Here is a 19,957-nt window from a genome sequence, read left to right as displayed (position 1 = left end):
CAACTTTCCCTTCCAACTCCCTTCAACTTCAACCAACCATCCAGAGATCGATCCCGATCGAGTTCTTTGGTTCTCTTCGAACTCCCCCCCGCAAGGCTTATGCAAATTATCGCCACCAACGATTTGCGCGCATTCTCGCCGCGAAGTGCGAACCCAAAACCGTCGGCCTGATTGATTCATTGTTTTTGTGTTTGCGCCCGCGCCGTGTCTAGCAAGGCGGAAAGTGGATCACTTTTCGACCACGATCGACAACCAACTATCGAACGAAAGGGAAATTTACGTCGATCACGCAATGGGCCGCGCGATTTACATAGGAAACCCCTTCCCCTTCGACGGGGGCATACCTCGATGACGTACCGCACCGAGATCGGAGTCGATTGAAATGCGAACAGTTCGTAACCGGGCCTCACAAACGCAGCACCACAAACCACCCTTGGTGTACGTTCCACTGCTTACTTTCGGTTTCGCTTGTGGACCACTTTCAATGTCAACGCGTGTCAAATCCTTCGGGCGTCGATGAAGTCAGCGCCTTCCCGGTGGTTGTTTGTGCAACACCGCTATGGAGGCGTTCGCGTACTGCCGTCGCATACTGTTGTAGAACGCGCGCCGCTTCGCGAAACCCACTGTCGCCTCCGGCCGGGGAAGTCAACGACTGACTGGGCTGACTGACCGACGCCTTGACATGGGCGGTTCGCGACAGCCCGGAATGAAGGAAGACGTCGGCTGCTTACAGCGTGCCTCCGGAGGGGATCCATAAAGCTTCGCTCATTAGCAGCAATCGATCGTAAAACAGTAAACTCCGACGACGACGCCGTCGCCGACGTCACAATTATTTCGCGGATTAACGTTCCCCAACCGTGCTTGCCCACTACAAGGAAGGAGCAGCGCATATAGCGAAACAAAATTAACCTCCAAAAGTGGACAAAATTATACACGGAGGCGTCTCAGAACTCAGCGGGCAGTGGCGATTCTAATTGCAATTATTTCGTGTTTTTAAGCTCCAAATGTTTCGGAAGCGGCTCGGAACAAAACGCGTGGTCGTCGTAGCACGAACCGGAAACCGTTTAGAGCTGTGTTGCACAGATGGCCTAAAGCTACGGATAATTAACGTACCACTAACGGAGTCTAACTCATCACCGAAGACGTGTGCAACACGCCGCTTGGTTGGGGCAGTCTAAGCTCCTATGGTCCTCGAGGCGGTGATCGACATCCCTCTTGTGCAAGCGATGTGAAGGCGTCTGTAAGTGGCAACTCCTTTCTTCTTTGTGTCGCGACAGTGCGATGTCGGGGGATTGAATTATAATTGGAATTTTACGACTTATTACGGCGTCGCGCATGAGTGTGATTTGTGCGCAGGTTTTTGCATTCCCGCCGTTCCTTACCGATGATGATGCAAACAACTCCCCATTTTGTTGTATCCTTGAGCGTAGAACACTTCTTACATTGGTTGTACTTCTTCCACTGAAACAGCGTAATCTCCCCTAGAACATGAAGTCCATGAAAGTCTATCGATGTCACTTATGTCTGCAAACCGAACATGACAGCCTGCGATGGTTTAAGCACCATCGGGCGTAACGATTACGAAGTACAAGCGCACCGTAGTGTCCAATGGGCGACATGGGCGAAGTCTGCTTTTATCCACTCGGACATCGTCCACCAGGGGCCTGAGGTCTGTCATTAGAATCAATATCCTGCGCGTGCCCGCGTGCTCGCAGCCAAAGCGACGTAGGTGACGATCGAACTACGAGATATTGAAAACTTATGGCCACCACCACCACGTATACCCTGGTTCCCGATGCGTGTAGCAATCGATCGCCCGGTTCGTGTCGTTCTCACCAGATAGATCTATCAGAACGTTTTATTGCGGAAATCGCGTTGATTGCAATGGCGTTGATTCAATCGCGCCTCGACCTCGGCAGAATAGACTCGCTGGTGTGCGTTCTCTTCTGCTTGGTCCAGCCCTTTCCATCCCCCCACCAATGCGCGATATATTTTATTGAGCGCCAATCCGTAATTGTTTTCCATTCGTACATACACACACACACGCGTTGGTTGTTTTGTGTTGCAGTTCACGCCTTACCCTCATTGGAATCGTCGCTGTTCCGTCGCGAGAAAAAGAGCGTTTGCGCGAAGTTATCTGAAAGTCATTACCTACGCGTCATAAGCAGAAAATACGACGGGATTGATCATCATTCTGCGCACACATCCCATCCACGGTGGCTGCACGGGCGCGTTTTGTTTCGGTTGCGTGAAAGATGCGCAAGTCTTACGCAAAAAAAGCTAAATGAAAGGTGAATAAAGTACGTCCATCACTTGCGGATGTGCGCCAGCGAAGGGAGTTAGACTTTGGACAGCTTGAACCCGCAGCATCTTCGCCGCGTGTTCGTCGGTGATCATCGTGATGATGGATCGATGATTGTTCAATTCCGTTTAATCCCCATGTTACGGAAGAAATAATCCGCAAAATTATGGCCCATAAAATTTACGATGAATAAACTTTGTTCGTGCATGGCACGGCAACAAAAAAAACGGGACAGCGGTGGATGGTGACCAGGCAGCTTCGGAATTGCACAACATGCCTGCGCAAGTTGACGGACCCAAGGAAAGAACCATCGATTACTCCGAGAACTAAGCACAATTTCTTTTGCATTCTGCATCTTTACGAAACATTGTTGCAGACGGTGCATACATGTCACGTAATGTTCACCCAGGCTGTACGCACCTTATCGGAAAGGTATGCAAGCGTCTGCAGAGCAAAAAAGGAATATCTGTGGATAGGAGGAGGAAAAAAACGTCTTTATGACACCCATTTCCCGAGCACCGAATGCTCATTCTCATTAAAAGTAATCAAACCAGAGGTGATCAGTCGCCGGAGTTTGGATCGTAAAGATGGTCGTACTATTTTGAAATATCAATCAGTGAACCGTGCAAGGGGTGGAAAAGGTTTTAGTCAGGAGAAGTATTTTATTTCAATTTTTATTCTCGCCAACATCCTGCCCCACAATGGGACGATTAAATTGATTACTTGAGTGAGGTTCGCCAGCCAAGACGATTGACGGGTGCTGGATGCAAGCATACTGACAAGTTCTGACAGCAAACACCAAGAGCATCTAACGTTCTGAAGATTTAGTACGAAATAATTATTACTTTGCCGTCTCCCAGGCATACTTCCAACTCATTCTTGTCGCAAAAAAAAAAAAAAATAAGCTCTTCTCATGCTTCTGCAGCCATTCTATGAAGCCGCTCTTTTTGCTTCAATCCTACCTTTATCAGCAGGACCAAAATTAATTGCTTCACGTAAAAATTATTGCACTATTAGTTAAAAAGCGATTTGTTTTGTGCCTGCCCTGCAGCGGTGGGCAGAACAAAAAAACAACATTCAGTCCCATAAAAAAACTGCAACTCCAAAGACATTCATTATAAGCAGAGCAGAAGAGAAAATGCATCCCAAAAAAGCGACAGACAGTAACAATAAAAAAAAAACCAAGCCCAGCCAGCCCTATATCACGAAAATTGCACCTGCCACAAACCGCAAACGTTAATCTCCAAGGTCGTGGCCACAAGCTGTAGCTACTTCCCCATCTTTGCCCTGGAAGATCGGACACAGGGAAGCAATAAGAACAACAACAAAAGACCAGGGAAAACATTCAACGACCCAGCAACATACAGAATACGGTTACCATCGTCATCATCATCAACGTCGTGGTCCTGGTCGTTTTGAGGCGAGGCCAGGTCAAACAGCCTAAATATAATGCTCCAAAATCATGCAAGCTCGTCCCGTTTCGGCTAATCATGGCCCCGGGGTGGGAAGTTGAAAAACGCAGCAAGAAAATCGTACCACCGCGCACAGACGCCCCTCGGGGAAGTGCGCTGGAGCGCTCTCGTGGGCCCAGAAGGTTTGCAAAATACCACAGACCACTTTTGCAGCCAACGGCAGTAAGAAGTTGGACCCGGTTCGGCCTTAACGGAGGGCAGCCAAGCCGTTTCTTTCTCCCAGAGCACTGAAGTCATCTTCTTGTTTGCTTATCTTTCTCCAGTTCTGCTTTGTACGTTCCACCCGTCCTGGTGCAGGGGGAAGAAGATGCCCAGGAAAGGACGCCCAGTGCACAGAAACACATTCGCAATCGCCGGATGGTGGATGGTGAAAGGGGCCGGGAGCGATAAGCGGAAGGCCTAAAACTTGTTTCTCTCTTTTTTCGCTTGGGTGCGGTGTTGTGTGTGCTCGAGTACATGACGCGCGAGCGCGCCTGCTGGTAAACCTGTTCTCGGATCCCGAATCCAAGGTGCTCAGATCCCGGGAGTTATCCGGTTTTTTTTCTTCTGTTTTTGCGCAGTGAAGATTCCAAAGGCGCAAAGAAATCGTTCTCGTGCATCAAACACGCAGCCGGGCTCTGATGTCGGGAGAAGAACCCGGACCGACGCAACGACGACGAGCTATCACGTCCAGGAACGAGGAGCCTTGGCCAGGGATCGATACGAAAGTGCATTCACTTCTGCTTTCGATGGGGACTTCTGAACGCTTCCTCACGGGTGCGCGCACAGATGCTGCGCGCGCGGCACAAAAAGTGTTGGCGGGCGAAATTGCGGCTCCAAATGAAGAGGATGAGAGCATTTTACGACTAAATCTTCCGCCATCTTCTGCCTCCAAGCTTGAGAGTCCCCTCGACTCATGAAAATCAAATTTCATTCGTTTCGTTCTCAGGAGCGTAAACCATCTCTTCCCAGATTGAACTGCTGATCGTCGTCAATAATATTGATTGTTCAAGATTGGATTTTGAAAACGGTGCCCTGAGAGATACGAAACCGTCACGTAGCGTTTTTTTGGGCTGCATTCAACCCGGACAACTCCCGGGTAGAGGTTACACTTCTGCAAGAATGTTAAGCCCGTCATCCAACCGACCGGACATTAACATTCACTACCGAGTCCACCGTTTCGCGCAAGAGCCCAAGCCGACCGAGTGGACATTGAACTTTGTTTTGCGATGATAATGGAGGGTGAAACTTCGTGACTTAATTGTGACTCGCAGTCTCAGGCCCTGGTATGATCGTGCTTAGTGCGGATAGTGGCGCCCATTTATTCTAGCTCTTGATCGGCCGAAGGGATGTGGTGGGTGGTTAGGAAGGCTTTGGACCTACGAAATGTGGTTTTGTAGCTGTGGCCAAGTTCTTACCACCATTGGACACACCACTCCCTAAAACGCACACACAACCACACCAAATGGCGACCGCTAACTAGCGGGTTTGCAAGGGTATTTGTAGCATTGGAGCACCGCGCTCGGACACTGGGCACTTGGGACACGTACATTCTAAGCCTAAGAAGCCCCTGCGGGAGAACGTCGAGGCGGCTCTAAATCCCTTTTTTTATACCGACGGGGGTCGATCTACGATTGCTTGATTCATAGCGAATAAAACCAGTTTCCAGTTCACGAGACCTCCAATCGTCCTCCCTCCCCTCTATTCTGCCCGTCTTTCTTCTTGGACACAATTTTCGTTGTCATCGTAGGGTGGACGACTGTGTGTGTTAAGGAGGTCGCTCTAGAATCATGACCGCAGAACACGCGATCGTTGGTGGCGAGGTGCTGCAGATTCGCGGATCGTTCAACCACCCAACATCCCGAACAGAAAGAAACGTTATGAAGTTACGTTTTGGAGATAGCAACAATAGGATTTTTCGACCTATCTCTACACAACCAACGCTCGAATCTTCCCAGTCCTCTATCTCTATCCTACTCACCATGTGACGCTTAGCCCCAAACCCCAAAAACTAACTTCGGTCGATCATCGCCAAGGAAACCTTCACGGTTTTTGCAAAGCCAAATAATTTATTGGCTGCCAGATCGAATTCAAGGTTTCGGACCCATTGCTAAGGAAACCGCAAACGCGAAAAAGTGCCCCCCTTGTCTGTCTACTTGCATGCTTCAACATTGACCATAGTCTAGTTGGGGCGTTGTCGCACAGTGTGTGTGTGTGCAAAAGATTGCGACAGTATTCCAGACCGCGATAACTCCTATATTTCCGTGGGTTTGGAATGAAGCGGAGGACGCAATCTGCATTCAAAACGCACACACATTCACATAAGAGCCCGCCTGAGGTATTTCTTACGAAGGATAAGCGATCGAAGAAGTGGTCAAGCGAAGTAAATGCGTGATGCATTACTAAAGCATGGCGAAGGAAAAAACAACGTTACGTAGCTGCACCGGGGTAGTGACACACATTATGGAGGGCTTTGGGTTTCGGTGGGCACCAGGCAGCAGCAGTTCAGCAAATATGCAAATAGGAATGAATGTCTTGGAGGGGGGGAGAAAAGGAAGGTGCTTCAAATATGCAAACGATTCTTATGATAGTTTCCAGGGTCCAAACAAGACTTTAGTCGCATTGCTACCACTTACCACGTATGCCATGTCCCCCCCAGCCAATACAGTGCTCTAGACGAGATGCGAACCTGAAGAGTCACACAGATCACCACTCCACTCGATTGCCGGGTGCTGTGGAACGACGCCTACACAGCAAATCAAAATTGTGTCGGTGTGGAAAGCAGTAAAGATAGTGCTGATTTCCTTATTCACACGTCCGCTAATTCCCACTTGATGAGACATATTTAGGAGAAACGACATCGCTTTGACAGGTACGTCAAAATTGCCCGATGATGAAGCTGTCAAGATGACGCCATTCTTAGAGCGAGTTGTTATCTTACGGGGTGTTTTTGTTTCCCGGGGATTTATTTGTAATAGAGTCAACTGCTGGCTTCTGTTTGTCTTTTATAGCAAGTGACCCAGTAACCAGTCGTCCTATATGCTAATTAGTTGGTGAGTATGAAAAAAGGTTTATTTTGTGTTCCACATTTTTGCTCCTTACCAAAGTAATCTAGTTTGCTTAAGATACAGCTTAAGTATTTACCAATCAATGAAGATATTAAGTACCTACTCACGTCCTTGAACCTAGTCAAGCCCAATTTATTTAACCGATACAAGACCTTGATTGATCAAGAACCTGATCGAAGAAATAAAAAATTAACAATAATGTTGGCGTCGTTTTATTACCCTTATTAACCACCTTAATTCGCACTTTTTAATTGCGGAACCTGCTGGACGGTGCAAAATGTAAATGCCACAATAAAGTAGCTCCCACACTATCGCTCGTGTTTTGCGTCTTTGCAGACTGCGAGGCGCTATTAAATCCCTTGGGCAAATAAAAGCGTGATAGAATCCTTTAGCGACCGATACTTCAGAGTTGGATCTTACGTCAATCAAGACAAGGGAAAGGAACTGTATCTGTATCTCTCCCACCACCAGCCAGTAAAGTAGCAACGATCCCGAAGAGTTATGCTCCAGAACAATCGATAGGTCAAATGGAACGTTTCCCACCGAGCTGTCGATGTCGCTTCGCTCCAGGATAAACGCTCCCTGCTTTTCCTGAACAAGCACACAGCAATCCCAGACCCAATTGATGCAAGAGTAACCTTTCTGGACGCTAACCTTTGCAGCTCACCATACACGCTGCTGCCACGCAACATCTGGCGCAGAGGTAGCGCGTTTGCAATCACAATAAATCCATCACAAAATAAATAGTAAACAATTTAATACGAAAGTAAACAAAAATGCTGTTCGGTACACACAGCAGTCGGGCTGCCCGGAGGGTTTCACACAGACTCACTTTGCTTCCTCGTTCTCAATCAAACAGATCTTTCTTGCAGGACAGAAGCCAACGGGAACACGGCGAAGACGGGGTAGATAGAGTACCACACCGCACCATTCACCGTATTTACCGAATGCTGATGGATTCTGCAGGCGGATAAAATAAGACAGTCTAAGAAAGAATTACTGTCCTGCACAGAACGAGCGCACGCGCATTACGGAACGTACCAACGGGGAGGTGATTTGATTTACTTCCTTTAAGGCAAAAAAATAAACATCGCAATAATATTGCACACAACGCCCCTTCCCGTGTGCCGGAGCGCAACTGCATCGCACTCACCATACCATAACGCCCGATATCTAAGTGGACTTCAAAGTGATCGTAATTGTGCACGGTCTGGGCGAGAGATTATTATCTCGCGGCAACTGCCGACACTGCACAGTTCCGGCTTTAAAGATGTTACCATCCACTTTGACAACGCACACAAACACACAGACACTGCTGGCAGCTGGAGTGCTGGCGCGTTTAATGGGCGACCGAATCGGAAGAACATTCCTTCACCATGGGACGATGCAACCCACGAAACCCATCCACCCACATTCGTCGTGAGCTAGACCAAACCCCGCAGCACCAACCCTCTCCCTACCTTTCACGGTAATAAACGACGCCGACAAGGACGTCGACCTTTCCTTTGGGGGTGAACCGAGAAGTTTTAGCCGGGTGAGTAATTTGCGCGAGTAAATCGTCTTTCGCACTTGAAACGTAAATAATCGGACACCTTCCTTCCCGGACGGGGTTATCGTCCTGCACGATGCTGTCGGCAGTCAGAGAGAGAGAGAGAGAGAGAGAGAGAGAGAGAGAGAGAGAGAGAGAGAGAGAGAGAGAGAGCGCGCGTGCTGTAAGGAGTCATTCAATTTTACATACTTTTGTTCTCGCAAAAGCACCCCACGAGGTGTACACGTTATGGGATTTATGTATTTTTTCGACCACCAATCACTTCCGCGCCGGAGAGTAGCTGCGGGAAGAATGAATAATTTCTCTACTTTATGTGAATGAGCTTTTGGATGACTGTTTTATTCTCAATCCGTTTTCTCTTTCTCTCTGTCTCGTGCTTCGGCTGTTCATCACACATTTGCATGAAAATAGTTCGCCTCGGCTTCATTTAGGCACAAAAGAAGCCACGGTGGTACACGCTAAATATAAAATTTCCATTTCTATAACCGACGACGACTCCACCCGGCTTGAATTGCCCACTTAACCGATCGATGATCACTTGCTGCGATTTCGATTGGACCATGGCACAAGCACGGTATGGACACAATGAAAGTACTAACCAATTTCATTTAGCACCTCAGTGGCCACTCCTTTCTTCTCTCGTTACCGCGCGAAACAGCGCCACATGCGCACGGGAGGAAAAAGCCTCTGTCTGCTCTCGGCGGCTTCTGTTCACATCCCAATAGCATGCATGTTCACACCTCGGTAAAAGGGTGTGTTTAGGTTGCGTGTGTGCATGCTGCTGCTTCGTCTGACAAACGAGAGAGCCCCGCCGGTCAACCAACCATACCGGCCGAACTGGCCTAAACAACAATCAACTCCGTCTAGACGGTGTGCAAAAGAACGCGGCGCGATGATAAATCACGAAATTAAATAGAAAAATGTAGAAACTACCCATTTACACAAGAATGGCAAGGATAGTTTACAGCGCCCGGGCATAGCACCATCATAGCACCCACCGAAAGGGCACACACACACACACACACTTGCACACATACAAAAGCTCCTTCCAACTGCATCGCCTCGAGATAGGGACACTGCAAGCGAGAGCAAAAGGTCAACGACGCCCGAGCGCAGTCCCGCGTCTATCGAAAACGAAAGACTTCAATCGAGAGCACCAGGGCGCGGGTAGTATAAGCGACGAACCCCGGTATTTCATTATTTGTTTTTCATTATATGGACGCTACACGAGTGCAGTTGAAATAGCGAAAAAAGAAGAAGTAAAACCCTCATTCGTGGTATTCATCTCAAGCGGGCGCACACACTCTCTCGAGGGTGCAATATAATGAGCTTGCCAGGGAGTGAAATAGCGCAAGCGCTATAAATTGATTATTTTAATTTGAATAAAGTGTAGGTCATCGCTGAGCAGTACTACTAGCGGGCTAAATTACTTACCGGCGCTGGACAGGGCGGACGTGCTAGTCGCATGGCTAGCCACGGACACGTCGCTCATCGAGCCAAGCCATTTGAGCGTTTCCGTCGAGGAACTGTTACTTTCGGCCGAGCTGTGATTGTCGCCGATGCTGCTGCTCGTCGAGGACGTCAGCTGCTGCAGGTCCTGCTGGGACCAGTTGTGGGTCGAGCGGGACAGTAGCAGCTCACTATCCTGTCGCAGTCTGCAATGGGAGGAAACATAAACAATATTAAAAAAAAAAACAATTTGAAAACTAATCAGCACAGTGATAATGTTCCTGTCTTTCTGCTCAACAGTGAAGCAACAGCATATGTATACGTTGGCAAATGGGTTGCTGTTTGGTGTAATAAATAGTTGTATCGAAGCACTGTTACACATTTAACTCCCCCCTCCATTGATACACACCCTGGCACCCCGGTACACCGTTGTGCTTCACATTATTGATGGGCCTTTTGAGCTGGTGTGGCAAATTTCGAAACGGTTGTCACCTTTTCCAACACAAAAATAGCACGATGAAGGGGAAATGAACCGATAGTTAACAAAGGGTAGTGGTAGTGGTGGTAGTTGCTTGTCCCTAGCAACCCTCCAACAATCGGACATCGGGCCCCCTTATGACGTGTCCGGGAGTTGGGAAGAAATATATCTCGTTCGGTGGCAAATGGCGGCAGAATAATAAACCATTCCATCGTGATCGCGCGATACGGTTTGGTCGGCCGTTCGGGTTTTGTTGTGCAGCGAGCGCAAGCGGCAGTGGGCGTGGGTGGAGGAGAAGCATGATAAACTTTGACTAATGGTCGGCGGAAGATTATTTATATTTTAGTGTGTTGTTGCAACGGTGGCATGTTGTTTGGTTGTTAAATGTAAGGCGGCGGCAGCTGTAAGTGGTTTGGAACTTATTTTCGATCATGAATTGACCATTGTTAAGCAATTGTGTTGCATTCAAAAATAGGGGTGGAGAAGTGCGCAAGAAGCAGAGAGGTGGATATAGCGCATGTTGCGTTTTTCGCTATTCACACAGCAAAGCACACAGAAGACGAAGAAGAAGCTGAAAACCACATGAAACATCTTCGCAAATAAAGAGGCATTTGCTGTTTGCTTTTATGTTCAGGTTTGGGAGGCAAAGTGTTAAACAAAAGTATGTTGGTGTGCATTATTTATTTCTTCGTTGTAAGACAGCTCCCCTTTACAATTCCACCATCGAAGAGGTGATTCATATGTGTGAAGTATCAGATGTGAATAATGGCGAAGCAAAATAAATGCGCTTCGTTCTTCGTTGATATCTAAGCAGCGATGCAATTAATAAGGCAAATGCATTCAATATCTATTGTGGCCTTAAATGGTAAAATATTGCCTTTTATTATGAAAAGCGATTTCGATTTGCAAGCGATAAGATGGCTGGCATAGGATAAGCTGAACAAGGATGCAACAAAAAAAAACAGAACACGTGTTACGAGATGAATCATGTTTCACATCGCAAATTCCTCATGTAACAGAATCATGTTGCCAAAAGGCGATCAACAACATCGCAGACAGCCGAAACATTAAATTGCTCTCAATGGATGCATGCATACAAAGGGGATGTCTCTCGGGGAGGGCTAACAAAAAAAAAGCTACTCGATCACAACCTCACGACCTTTGTGAAGCGTACGGGAACGGAAACGAATACAATGTTACGCATGCTTTCATGAAAAATTATGCCCATTTCCGAACACCCAGCCGGGGTGGTGATGCGTTGATCTCACGCAACAGATTTCGTGCCAAATCGATCGGATATGAAAACAAAAAAAGATGACGCCAGCAAACGGTGTCATACACTTAAGGTAAAATTATTTATGACTACCGGAGAGATTGATCAGATGATGTTAGGCTGAGGTGTTTCATGCTAGAGAAGAGCGCACCATTAACACCTTGAGATTGGTCTCTTATCTCGTAACGCGCATGTGTTGGAGTGAAAGTGATTTTACATCAATCCACATTGATTGAATTCAGTGCAATTAGAAAAAAACCAATTCGATTTTTCATTAATAATTATGCAATATTCAGAGCATATCTGAAAAAGAATCTTATTTCACATTTCAGGTGGTGTATTGCGATAAAAAAAACATGGCAAATAAATAATTCAAATCAAATCTGATTAAGCCTCTGTGGTTACATCTACAATAGACTCACAGTGGTAAAACTACAGAATTACAAGGGCTTCTCCTTCAAGCACCCCGCAGGAAGTAGCAGGGGAAAGGCAAAAGAACTACCACCCATACACACAAACACGCAGATTTTGCCAACCCGTCAAAACTCACCCCCCCATTGTTACGCGTGATGTAATAGAATGTAGTGCGCGTTGTGTCTTCTGCCGGCAGCGAGCAACGGGTTTCCTTCACCTCTAACCCCGTGTCAAAACCCATCCCACACACACACACACAAGCGTCGCAAGCAATTTGTGCACACGCCGCACAGTTCCCGAAGCGGAAGGTTTGTTTTAGTTTGTTCCCTTCTGCTGCTGTAATAGAGTAAAATTATGCACGACCAAGTGAATGGGTGAAGGAGCATCCTTCTCCTCGAGCCTAGAGGGTAGGAGAGGCTAGATCAACCGACGGCCACGGTGCATCCACGGGGTGTGTTTGTGGGTTGTAGGGTCTGTTTTCCGCCACCCAGCCAAAGGAAGTTACGCAAATTGTGCCGCAAGAAGCCGCAGTCTACCCACCCCGTGGCATCATCACGCGAGCGACCGCGGATGCCCTAAAATGCGCACTACCCTCCTGTCTTACTTAGAGAATATGTTTTGTGTCTATGTGCTGCTGTAAAAAAAACCAGTCACACACTAAAGTGGATGTAACGGTAACGACGGGTTGCAGGCGGCTGCATCGTAGGCAGCGGGAGGCTCGCTGGCTGGCTGTGCAGTGTTTGAGCAGGAAGTGGCGCATTATCACATTGTCGTCACGACGCACGGATGATCGATTGGGAATGGATTGTATTTGGATGGTTTTCACACGCCATTACACCATTAGACGCGCGAAACGGGGTCAGCAAGATCTTACGAGCGGGTTCGTTGCTTGCTGCCATGGTGCTTGCTTAAGCTAAACGATTCATGTACTTTTTTGTAATCCCTCAATTCAATTTTCACCTCTCTTACACCGAAATGTACTCGTAGTATGAATGAAAAAAGCGTCTCATTATTCCAAGGACTTTCATCAGTAACCTAATTGGAACCAGGATGTACACGACATCCCTGCTTAAACGATCGCTTATTCCCAGATCCGGAATGGCATGTCAGATAGCATCCTCTCCCCGGCGTGTTTTAAAACACGCTTTCTGACACCCAGGGTGTACTTTAATTTCATTTCCACACAATTTTAGCATTCGATTCGATGCAGAGAAGAGCTTTGCGTTGGATTTGCGGCAATTCCGTCCGCGTACATGTTGTTTTGCCTTTGCGCGCTATCTCCAGAGATTCAATTTCACTTCACACAGTTCACACGCATGTTCCGATTCGACGACTGTCTTCTTTGTTAATCAACACGGCACACGGCGTCGCTGCATTTCACCCTACACCCCCATTCCCCACCCCGAAAGCTGCACAAAGAAGCTTCTACAAAAAGGTTGGTTTAAATTTCGATGTTTATCCCACAAGGACAGCACTGATGCTGCATCGCTCGCTCGAGAAAAAAAAGTGTTTATGCTGCGAGAAACGATTTATATTTTAATCCATCCTGTCTCATTCATTGATCGGCATCACGGGGCGGCGGTGGGTGCCCGTATTTTTGCGATCGTTTACCTTCACAGCACCAGCACCTTTCAAGTACGATGTGAAGTGACGAAGGAACGCGAAACGGACTTACCGGTATTTTATTACCGAGGTCATGAACTTCTCACTTTCCACTCGTTTTTTTATGTTTTGCGTTGTGTATAGTACGGCGGTTATTATTATCATTCAAATTGCAAATTGTGCGATGTTGCGATGTTTTATTGTTCACATGCACACACACACACACAATCTCACACGCATCCCACACCACACCCCGAGCGGGCCGGAGCCTGGGAGAGTTCGAGCGCGTACGAAATCCGACACCTACGCCCTTTTTTCGCTCTCCAGGTTCACTTGCGCCACCACTGCTGAGTAGCATAAGCAAAATATTGTGGCTCCTTATGCTGCTGGAGTGACGTCGTACGCTGCCTCGCTTGTAACGCTGCGAGCACAATCAAAGCTATGATGAAGATGATTATTTTTATTACCATCTGCTCCTTCCAAACCGGACACGCGCGCACTTAGATCCGTGTGTCTCGGGGGAAACCACACTAGATCAATCCCAAACAAAAGCGTACCGCAAGTAAAATAAGAGCAAAGAGAAAGAAAAATCTGCGTAAATTTATGACATGGAAAAATTACGGGCGTACGCACACACCGGGCATGTACACAAATGGCCTGAGTGCGTCGGCTCATCTTCAGTACGTACTCAGCTGTAGAGCTTTTCACTTTCGTGCGCACTGATTGTGCAGCGTTTGATGGTGGGAGATATTTGCAACATGCGATCAATACGCATTGGATGCTATTTTTTCATCACAACAGGGCTGAGCATTGAATGTAGTAATCAATGGAAAAAATGCCTCAAATACCACGAATGAAGGGGGTTTGAGTAGCTGAAGTTGTCTTATTGCGGGTGGTGGAAGTTAAACGTTAATGCTTAAACGTTATCAATCTTGAACACATCAACCATTGGAAGGTCAGAGGCTCTTATTTTGCATTTATTTTAATTCTTTAAGGTACATTCCAACTTGTAATTGATTCCTACCGATTGTTTAACAGCACGCAGCATAAATAATTCCCTCCAATGTATGCTTAACCTAAAAACCCTTTACCTTTACACGTCACTGAAAACACAACCTCTTCCCAAAACAAGAAGAAATGGAAAGAAAAATCGATTCCGAGCATTCCGACCTAGAAAACGGAAACGCCACGGGGAAACACACCGGCCAAAGAATGCCTGCCACGGATCGACCGGCCTCCCCGCTCCCCATCCCAACCGAGCCATCAGTTGCAGCAGGTTGCAAGGCAGCATACCACTTTCCCTTCGCATACCAATTGGCCAATGTTCGCGCAGCACTCATCTCTGACACATCTGTGCCATTTCGCGATGGAAATGAGGAAAAATGGAAGTGTATACACACCGCACCGTGTGCGGATCGTGCATCGGCCGCCGCATGCCGCAAGTGCCGCAGCGAATGGAGATGAACGATCGTGTAACGATCGTAATCGGTCGAGCCCGCGCGCCACAGTTCCACGTTCCCCTTTTGCTGGATGCACTTTTGCGCTGTTGAGCAGCCTGCACCATTGCTTCTTCGCTGTTCCCTAACCTAAATTGCTCGCCTGTGCTTCACTGCGCGGGAAAACCGCCGAAAAATAAACCGTGAAAATGTGTGCTCCCTTCATCGCCCTTCCGCTTCGGGGAGTCGGGGAGTCAGGCAGGGTTTTATTATTGTGTAAAGCGTAAAGCCTTTTCCGACTGACCACCAGTGGCTGTGCTGTGCGCGCGTTTGCCCTTTCCATTTCATCGGTCGTGCGAACGTGCTAGAGCTTGGGCATCACCACGGACGACGACCACACGTGAAGATGGGGCTGACGATTTGAAATCACGCCGAAGCAATAAGCAAAACCACCGCCGTCACGGCTCCCGTGCTCCCGAAGTTCGTTTGGTTGGTAAAAAAGGGCCACGGACGTAAATGTCTTGCCTGGTTGTACACTGCAGGCAAGCGGTAGACGTGACCCAGTTCAGCGTGCTGGGAAGTTCGGACTCTAAGCCGAGTAGGGCGACTAAGAACAATGCACTGCTTAGCACATCGAGCCCAAAACTCTCAAGCCGAGTTAGATACACCTTTCAAAGTTACTCATCCTGGGTGGAATTTTACAGAACACGGGCTGCTGTGAGCCGTCACACTTTGGCCCAGGTTTGATTGCTCAACCAGCACGGAACGCTTCACTTTCACGTGCGCGGCTACTTGACAGGTTACGATTTATGGAGCTACCAGAGCTAGAATCGTTAAATTGAACTCGCCGTGCGGCTGCTGCCTACGTCAAGCGCGTATCGGTCCCGGAGATTTTATTTGCATCAACTTCAAACTCTGCTGAAGAAGGTACCGACAAAGCACCGTCCAAGTGGAACGGTTTATGAGCGGATTTAATCGCATTATCTAGCTTTTGTAAGAGCTATACCGATTCAGACGACTTTACGTCCGTGTCTCGTATGCAGCATCGATCTAGCAGCAACGGCGTATCTTTTTAATCTGCTTGAAAAACTTCGACCTACGTACTTCGAACTCTTCAACAAGCGACATCTAGTGAGGACGTTTTGAATGTAGAAATATGAATTTTATAACCCCATCCATTCCGATGTACTAGAGCTTGTTTATTTTGGTTTCATACTCCAATGTCCAAGCGAGTAGTAGTTACGTAGCATTGTCACAAGAAAGCGCACCGTTTACTTGTAACACCACCCTTTTAATCCCTCAATTTGTGCGCTCGTTCGCTGAAAGATGGAAACGTCCAAAAAAAAAACCTCCTTTGCACTCTTCAGTTTGTTATGATTTTTGAAGAGCCTTACGACCCCGTAAGACCCTGCCCCAAATCATGGCGACCATCGCGCGTTTATGTAAGCCACTATTAGTAGCGTGCGCCACATTAGAAGACGCCCTCCGGGGGTGGTGGTGTATTTAGTGTATACAGGGCCGTTCAAAGGTATTCAGATGACAGTCACCGGCGTTCACAAAGGCACATCGACTCATGCAGCGATGCGCTCTAATGATGACAGCAACTGGTGACAGACGGTGGCGCAACTGGTGGATTTTTCGGAGCACGGGTCCCTGTGTGTGTGTTCCGGAGCCATCAACAAAACACTCCGGGAGATCGCGGTCGGATGATTGATTAGAACAGATACGATAAATGTACTGTGGATAAGATTGTTACGACTGTGAACTAGATGGATTATCAAAATGGTGACATAGACGGGTGTCTGAAGCTTCTGTTGAGTCAAAAGTGACAGACACCGTCGTCGAATTTCAACGTCACAGTTGGAGGTGGTATCATGGCCATCGCTACATGGGCATTGCTTGCAGAATAATTTTGCATTCGCTCGTATCCCTCCTATACCACAAGGTACACACAAAAGCACTAAATTACGCATTCAAAGCCTCATTAGACGGTCGTGGAGTGATGTGATACAGTGGATGACCCTGATTAAAATTAGACAGCAATCTGATCTCGTGCCCGTGGAGATACTCAAACTAGATGCTCCAGTGCTGTTAATTAGAAAGTGCATTAAAACGGGAATGAAAAGCAAACTCTGTTCATTTACTTCTCAAAGGCCCATCTCCTCAGCCCAACTCCGCGATGCTGATAGACAACAAGGCCAAGAACTGCTGTCAGCTAAGCCGATATTTATGTACACACCTGGCAGATAAACGTTCAAATAAAGAATCCAATCAACCGAACGACCACCATCTCTGCTGCAGTCCTCCTCTTCTTGGCTCAGCATCCTCGTTTCCCCAGACGAGAAAACAACCACGCCGGACAGCCCCCGGACACTGGTTGGATGCACTTTTTCAAGGTCCTCGTCGCTAACCTGCTCGATTGCTTGATCAGTGGCGCAAGAACAATTGAGCTGCGTTGTCCGCGAATTGATACGCCCGCCCCGATCCGATGGACGGGGAGAGTTTTGCAGACACGAGCGATACAAACGAAGTCATTCATCTCATTGGCACTTGCCATGTTTACACTTCGGTAAGCAAATCGACCATCACCGCAACGGCACCCAGAAGCCCATTATTAACCCGGGCTCGGGATGCTGGAGGCTGTACCCGTGTGCCTTAGTGGGGTCCTCCCTCCGCTGTCCAGTATCGTTTAAGTGCTCTATTAATTAGGTTTACCGAGTCGATCCCGTGTTGTTCACTGTCCCCCTGGACGTGAGGTTATAGCCAGGTCCAATCAGAAAACATCACCGCAGATGTCCAGTGCAAGATAGTAGGAAAGCAATTTTTATTCTTGAAGTTTCAATTGTTTCATTAAAGCAAGCGGGGATCAATAAAAAAAGCGTCTTTACGCTGCGCTCACGAGTCAGGACCTCGTGTCAGGGAAGACCCACGCTTCCCTGCCGGTTGCAAACAGTCCCGTGGAAACACAAACCGCCCGTCAACAACTCGCAACAAAGTTGCAATCGTGAAAAGATTCGTAAACATGGAGCGCGCACACGTTGTGGTCTGCGGTTCTTGAGCGATCACGATGTCTACAAGGCTGCGTAGGAGACTACTGCTGCACTGATTTGTGTGTTGCTTCTTCTTCTCCTCTCCTGTCTGTGAACGAAATACCAACAATATCGGGGTGACAACAATGTTGCTTGTGATCTGCTCTCTGGTTGCTCCTTGGTTGGATAGTAGCAGGCCCGTTTCTCCCCTTCAGGCACAGTGACGCAGAGCCACGATGACCACGACGACTGCGGTGTCTGTCCACGATAAAGTCGCAATCTGCGTAAATTACGATCGCTAATGATCGCACGGTCGCGCATTGCAAACCAAGTTTCCAGCACGAACCACGATGGAAAGATCGTGGAGGCGCGCTGCTTGCCACCGGAGAGTGCGCGTCGTCCGTGCTGTGGAAATCAATCCCAACTGCCGAGATTTCTGTCTGGAGCGTGTCGTCGTGTGCTGCGGAGCGGCCTCAAGGGATCGCGCAAAACCGTCCGGCACCAGCACATGCAAGGTCCTGGAAGATGGCTACAAAAGAGGAGCCCGCGATGATGGCTTCCGCATTACGAGCTGACCCCGGGATGTTCGGGACGAGTAGAAAGTGAGCTGGGTACGTCGTTTTGTTGGGCAAGACGATCATGCCACTGCGCAAAACTAATGATGTTTTTGCTGCACCGAGCACCGAACGACCCGCTGTACTTAAATGCAGCACGGGAAAGTACACTTTTAAGGTACCGAAGCCGCACCAAAAAAAAAGGTCATCGAGAGTGAGAAATATTGAACATTTCTCGATTTGCTGGTTGGCCGCGCTGCGGTGTACGCAAAAATAGGATGCTGGACGACTCTCGCCCGTTATTCGCACACACCCCAGGGCGGTTATGAAAGCTGCGGCGCGGTTTGGACGTGAGAGTCTAGCCGGGGCAAAGCGATTCCTCATTTCCACCTCTGCCTAATTAGTTCGTCTGGTACGTTGGTCACGAAATAGAACTTTTCCCAGCGGATCGAGCCGTAACGACTCGCAAGCCGTCGGCCGGCTCCGTTCAGTTGTCGCTGTCTCATCAACAACGGCATCAATCGATCGATCGACATCGCGATTCAAGTGTACAGTGGGGGAAACATCGGACCACGGACAGGCTCAAATGAATGAGGACCGTTGTTGGCGCTGACAGCACAGACGTAGATTTGTAGCTTTATTTAGGTTCTCTTCCAAACACACAGACACACCATTGAAGTAAAGGGAGAAGGGGCCCAAAGTGCGGAACGGCACGGACAGCCTGCGCTGGCCTTTCTCTGCTCACGATTCTTGAAGATTTGCGTCAAAAACTTCCGCCAATTTCTGCGATCGCTTCGGGCCGTGCGAAATGATCTATTGGTTGGAGCTTGTTAGTGAAGTTGTGTTGTACCGGTGGAAGTAGCTCAAGAATGTTATACTTAACTAGAAAGTTTATTGTTTCTTTTCTTGATGTATCAAGTTTGGTTATGAATTGAAAAACTGTCAAACGTTGTTAGGCCCTTTCTTTTTACAGTATTTTGTTCCACGGAAACAAACCAATAAATGAACCAATACCACGAACTTCATTGGATAGGAGAAACGGCAATTGCTACACCAGTAGTGGGTCCATCGCTTCTATTCCCTAAGGCGTTGACAAAATTAGGTCACCAGTGTGTTGGAGTACTATCACGAGCTCGTGAACTCCACCAATACCACCCCGACTAAGACAGGAAGGTAGACCACGTAATTGACCGGGTCATCCATGGGCTTACGTTCACATTTCCACTTCACTTCGTTCGCATCGTAACTCCAGCAGCTACTGGCCCGCCGGTACATTCTACACCGAGATGGAAATTCCTCGCCGGCGATCTTGCGGACGGATGGACGGATGATATAATCAAGCTCAGATTTCT

The 19,957-nt window shown here is 48.0% G+C and overlaps 1 protein-coding gene across 4 annotated transcripts in view; it reads right to left on the bottom strand.

Moving 5' to 3' along the window:
- The window catches only part of LOC4578479 (protein Shroom), a 179,020-nt gene that overhangs the window by 82,504 nt on the left and 76,559 nt on the right, over positions 1–19,957 (bottom strand). For all 4 annotated transcript variants that reach the window (XM_061656198.1, XM_061656200.1, XM_061656197.1 and 1 more), the window contains exon 4: positions 9,805–10,025. In XM_061656198.1, coding sequence (XP_061512182.1) covers positions 9,805–10,025 — 221 coding nt within the window. The remainder of the gene's footprint in view (positions 1–9,804; positions 10,026–19,957) is intronic.

Source organism: Anopheles gambiae, chromosome 3 (genome assembly GCF_943734735.2).
Source record: "Anopheles gambiae chromosome 3, idAnoGambNW_F1_1, whole genome shotgun sequence".
In the NCBI taxonomy this organism is placed as follows: Eukaryota; Metazoa; Arthropoda; class Insecta; order Diptera; family Culicidae; genus Anopheles; species Anopheles gambiae.
This window is presented reverse-complemented; position numbering and strand designations above follow the sequence as displayed.